The following is a 5,925-nucleotide window of genomic DNA, read 5'->3' on the forward strand; positions in this document are numbered from 1 at the left end:
CCGGAAACAGGTGATCCTGTGGGTCAGGGTGGGGAGTGGGTTTTATAGCCTATTTGCATTGCCTGATGGCAGAGATGCCTTTCAGATGCAAACAGGCGTTTCCTGGGAGGAGAAGTGTCTCCTTGACCACTTATCGCCTTTTGGGACCTCCCGCAGTCCGTCCTTCTGTCCTTCATTCCCCCCTCTCAATGGTCGCCCTAACTTCTGTTAGGAATAGGGACGACGAGGTCTATTCAGTAACTGCTTCCTGCTGACAGGGGGCAATGAAGGGGCCCGCAGCGTCAGGGCTGACCACGAGAGGGGTTGTAAGGGGACCGTGGTAGTAGGTCATTTTCATCTCCACCAGAGGTGTTTGTAGTTTGATGGATTCTAGGCGAGAAGAAACAAACTTGACAAGTAAGTTTAAAATGCAAGGCCCAAACACAAGCAAGGGAATAATGGCAACTATAGGCCCCAGAAAGTGTAGGAACCAAGTCCTGAAGGGAAACCAGGATTTTATTTGTTCCCATAACTGAGTAGAAACCTGAGTTTCAAGAGATCGCTCCTGGAGCCATTTAGCATGTTAGAAAATGTAATCTGCACATTCCTCTACAATGTTTGAAGTGTTATGTTAGGGTCCGAGAATCCTATTCCTCCGAGAGACAGAGAGTCATGCGTGAATGCAATCAACAAAGCAGAGTTTATTGAGCTGGCAAGCCAGGGTCAAGCTCCCACACAGACACACAGGTCCGATTGGGCAGACAAGACCCCGAGCCTCTTTAGGGAAGATCTTATATAGGCCCCTACCGGCCGTTACAGCAAAAGCCCGCACAGTACATAGCCAATGAGTTTGTAACACCACATACATTTCCAGCCTATCCATTTAAGAGTACATTACTTCTTAGCCTATAGATTCAAGGGTCAGTATTCGCGCACACGGTTACATTTAGCAAGCAGGCGGGGCACATCTTGCACGTACTTCTAGTCGTCTTTCGCAATCTGCTCACATTCCTCACATTCCTCACATTCCACCTGCCCCCATCCTCTTTATCTTATCCTGCATGGGGCATCCTGTGCTGGCTTTACTGGTTTCTGCTATGGGGATCTGCTGGGGCAAAGGGCACATCCTTTCATTCCCCCCTTTTCTTTGGGCTATATTGAGGAATCATTCTCAAGGGGATGAAGAGCCTGGTATTGTTGGCGGAGGACCAGAAGTTGGACAGTGTTAATTCGGTTTTTGATGAAAGTCACAAGTCGGTTTAGAATACAAGGTCCTATTGTTAGAGTAGAGACTGATTGTCGCACATGCCGCAAGGTAAAAAGGGCTCCTGGATGATTTGTTTTGTAGAGTCTGACTCCCCAGGATTTACCCAATTCCCAATTTGTCGCCTTTTTTCCTAAATCAGTGAAATTTATCATAATGGGATTACAATTGGGGGGAGTTGGGCATCCCTTATTTATAGGTCTAGGTTGGTGGTATGTAATACCAGATTGAGAGACTCTACCTAACTGAATAAGGTCCCCCTGTTTGGGGGGTGGCCACCATATGTCCCCTGAGCTCTCACAACCCCATGACTTACAATAATAGTCTGCGATTCCTCCATATTTTTTCTGTGGTTGGGTTGGGGAGCAGGGCAGACATAGAAGTAACTTTGGCACAAATCCCATTGTCCCCTGCCAGCGAATAAGGCCCTTAAGTCAAAGTATAATTCTGGGAACCAGGTGCTGGGAGGGGTCACCTTGGAGGTCTGGTTAAGAATGTCTCCTGTGGATACATCTACAATTATCCAGGTCAGGTTAAAAGGTTGATGTGGATTCGTATGCCCCAAGCAAGTGGTGGACAGGGTTAGAAAAAGGAATAAGGTTACCGAGGTCCAGTTTGCTGAAGTTTGAGTTTGAAGGAATTGTCCTTGTGGTGGGACACCCTTCTTGTTGGCAGGAAGTCTTCCTTCACAGCTACCGGGTCCGCCGGTCTGATGTGGGTGTAGTGGACCCAGGTGATAATCCCATTCTAGGAGGGCTGCGGAGCATCTGGGGTGTTTTCGTTTTCCGGAGCATCTCGTATCAGCCGGAGCTTGAGTGGATTTGTGGGATGCTGTCGTGCAGTCCAATTTCCCTGCTCCTCCTGAGGACGTGCCTGTCTCACATGGGAGTGGTGTACCCATGGTGCAATTCCATCATGAGGATGGTGGGGGTAGTAAGCAGTACAACATAAGGTCCTTTCCATCTAGGCTCTAAGGTTTTGGACTGATGCCTTTTAACCCATACCATGTCACCCGGGACTATGCCATGTTCCGGAGTCGGGACCCTCTCAGTAGTATGGTACGCTTGAATTAAGGGCCATATTTGTTGTTGCACCTTAGCTAGAGCCTGTAGCATAGTCAGGTAATTTGGGGCCAGATCACCTAGTCCCGGGCTTAAGGTCCTTTGAATGATGGGGGGTGGAGCCCCATACAGGATCTCAAAGGGGGTTAGCCCGTGGACATAAGGGGAGTTCCGGACTCAGAAGATGGCCAAGGGAAGGAGTGTCACCCAATCACCGCCAGTCTCCAGGGCCAATTTGGCTAAAGTCTCCTTTAGTGTCCTATTCATCCTTTCTACTTGCCCTGAGCTCTGGGGGTTATATTCACAATGTAGTTTCCAATTGGCCCCCATAGCCTGGGCTAGTCCCTGCAGGACTTTACTAACGAAAGCCGGACCGTTATCTGACCCAATTGCCTCAGGCACCCCGTACCTGGGTATGATTTCCTCTAGTAAGGCTTTTGCCACTACCTGACTCGTCTCCCTCTTTGTAGGAAATACCTCCACCCAGCCCGAAAAGGTATCTATGAACACTAGCAAATATTTGTACCCAAACTTCCCTGGTTTCACTTCAGTAAAATCCACTTCCCAGCTTCTTCCCGGGGCCCTCCCCCATTCCCGAATACCTGTGTGGTGCCCCTCCCTTCGTCCTGGTTTCATAGTTGTACAGCTAGCACAATCCTCCACAGTTTGACAGACGGCCGTGGTCTGGTTTGGAAATCGGAGTTGTGCAGATGTCAGCAAGTCTAGCAACTTTCTCCGCCCCAAGTGGGTGGACTTATGTAAGTTAGCTAACAGGAATCGGCCGAGTTTCTGGGGCAGGATTAGCTTGCCTTCCAAGTCGCTTCTCCATTCATCCTCCCTTTTTCTAGTGAGGGAGTGGGCTCTCATCCAAGTGAAATCCTCCGAGGAGTACTCTGGTCGGGGAGGTAGCGAAGGGAGCTCGGGGACAGGCACATCTATAGCCGTGACCATGGAGGGACTCACCATTGCTGCTCTCCTAGCTTCTTTATCCGCCCTGTTGTTACCGACAGCTTCCGGAGTCTTGGCAGACTGATGGCCTGGGACATACATCACTGCCACTGCCTTCGGTTTTTCCACTGCTATCAATAGACGCTGGACTTTGGCCAGGTTATTTAAGCCTTTCCCTTCTGCTGTGCGAAATCCCCTTTTGCGATAGATGGCTCCGTGGACGTGGATGGTACCGAAAGCATAGCGGCTATCGGTGTAGATATTGACTCGTTTTCCTTCTGCCCTTTCCAGGGCCTCGGCCAAGGCAATTAATTCTGCCTTTTGGGCTGAGGTTCCGGGTGGGAGAGCGCTGCTCCATACCATGTTTCCTTCTTGGTCGACCACTGCTGCCCCTGCCCTTCGGACTCCATTTTGGACAAAACTGCTTCCATCAGTGTACCAGTTTAATTTACAGCCAGACAGTGGGGTGTCCTTTAGGTCAACCCGTACCTGGGTAACTTCAGAGAGGAACTCCTTGCAGTCATGGACAGGTGTCTGTAGTTCCGGGTTGGGCAACAGGGTGGCAGGGTTCAGAGTTACGGGATCTGTGAAGGTGATCCAAGGGGAATCCAGCAAGAGCCCCTGGTAGTGGGTGAGCCTGGCATTCGTCATCCATTTCCCAGGGGGTTGTTTAAGGACTCCCTCCACCGGGTGAGGGGCCGTGACCCGGAGGGCCTGTCCAAAGGTTAATTTGTCTGCTTCTCTCACTAACATGGCAACGGCAGCTATGATGTGGAGGCAGGGGGGCCATCCTGATGCTACTGCATCTAATTTCTTGGAAAGATATGCCACGGGTCTCTTCCAGGGACCTAACTGTTGGGTCAGGACTCCTTTGGCTACCCCCTTTTTTTCATCCACAAACAGAGTGAACGATTTTGTGGGGTCTGGTAGGGTCAAGGCAGGGGCCTGGAGAAGGGCGGCCTTTAGCTGGTCAAAGGCCCGCTGTTGTTCCTCTCCCCACCTCCAATCCGGAGCCTCTTTGGTGGCCTCATATAGGGGTCTGGCTATCTCCGCAAATCCCGGAATCCAGAGTCTACAGAACCCTGCGGAGCCCAGGAACTCTCTCACTCCCCTAGTGGATGTGGGGGGTGGAATAATCAAAATAGTCTGTTTCATGGCATCAGTCAGCCATCTTGCCCCATCTGCGATCCGATAACCCAGATATGTCACTGACCTTTCACAGATGTGGGTCTTCTTGGCACTCGCCCGATATCCCAGCTCACCTAACTCCGTTAGCAGGTGTTCAGTAGCCTCGCTGCACTCCTCTTGGGTTTCTGCCGCTAACAGTAAGTCATCAACGTACTGTAGTAGAGTGACTCACAGGTGACTCTGGCGAAAGGGCTCCAGGTCCTGGCTCAGGGCCTCATTAAACAGGGTGGGAGAATTTTTAAATCCTTGTGGCAGTCTGGTCCAAGTGAGCTGTCCGGTCCGGCCCCCATCCTCTTGCCATTCGAATGCAAATAGCGGCTGGCTCATTTCTGACAATGGAATGCTGAAGAAAGCATCTTTCAAATCAAGGGTTGTATACCATACTTGTGAGGGCCGTAGGTGACTGAGCAAGGTATAGGGATTCGGTACAGTGGGATGAATGTCCTCCGCCCGCTCATTTACCTTTCGCAGTCTTGCACAGGCCTATAGTCCCCGCTTCCCGGCTTTTGGACGGGGAGCAGAGGAGTATTCCAGGCAGACCGACAAGGCCGCAGTACTCCTTCCTTTATTAGCCTGCGGATATGAGGGGCTATGCCTCTTCGAGCCTCTTTGGGCATAGGATACTGTTTTACCCGAATGGGAAGAGCGGAAGCCTTCAATTGTATAACTACGGGAGGGAGGTGTTTGGCGAGGCCAATTCCCGCAGTCTCTGCCCAGGCCGTGGGAAACCTTTTTAGCCATTGGGCTATGTCCCCTCCTGGCTCCTGTCAGCTCTCAAACAGTCGATATTCGTCAGCCAATGATAGGGACAGGACGTGTATCGGGCTCCCCTCCCGATCAGTCACAATTATTTCATCTGGTTCAAAATAGATACGGGCCCCTACTTTGGTGAGCAGGTCCCGTCCGAGCAAGGGAGTGGGGCTCTCAGGGACAACCAGGAAGGAGTGTGTGACCTGGTGTTTTCCTAAGTCTACCTTTCTTTTGGTAGTCCATGAGCATAACTGTGTACCCGTGGCCCCCTGAATGACACTTGTTCATTCCTTGTTCAAAGGTCCACATGCCTTGTTTAAGACCGAATACTGGGCGCCGGTATCCACCATGAACCCCATCGGCTTCCCCTCCACACATACAGTTACCCAAGACTCGGGGAGGGGGCCCGAGCCCCGTCTCCCTCAGTCCTCTTCTCCGGCTAGAAGGACTCTGGCCTGCTCCACTGCTCGTTCCCTTTCCCTGTTACCTCCCGGTCTCCTGCCAAACCCTCTTCTTCCTTTTAACTTAGGGCACTCTCTCTTCCAATGCCCAGTCTCCTTACAGTAAAAACAGTGTTCCTTATCCGGGGTCCTGGCGTGGCCCCCTTCCCCGGGTTGGTCCCGGACACCCACTAGAAAAATACGGGCCATTTCTCTTTGTTGCTTTCGGTTCTCCTTAGCCTGGAACTCCCTGTCCTCCTTTCTCAATTTCTCCTGGGCCTCCCTGTCTTCCTTT

General features: G+C 51.3%; 1 protein-coding gene across 1 annotated transcript; it reads right to left on the reverse strand.

Annotated features, from left to right (window-relative positions):
* Window positions 1-657: 657 nt before the first annotated feature.
* Window positions 658-4,818, reverse strand: LOC141421531 (uncharacterized). The gene is made up of 2 exons (XM_074067620.1): window positions 2,907-4,818; window positions 658-2,116 (listed from the first exon to the last, which is right to left on the reverse strand). Exons 1-2 carry the CDS (start codon window positions 4,405-4,407, stop codon window positions 1,485-1,487), a joined length of 2,133 nt encoding a protein of 710 aa, XP_073923721.1. The 5' UTR covers window positions 4,408-4,818; the 3' UTR covers window positions 658-1,484.
* Window positions 4,819-5,925: the final 1,107 nt, after the last annotated feature.

This window comes from Castor canadensis, chromosome 3, assembly GCF_047511655.1.
Source record: "Castor canadensis chromosome 3, mCasCan1.hap1v2, whole genome shotgun sequence".
NCBI classification, from domain to species: domain Eukaryota; kingdom Metazoa; phylum Chordata; class Mammalia; order Rodentia; family Castoridae; genus Castor; species Castor canadensis.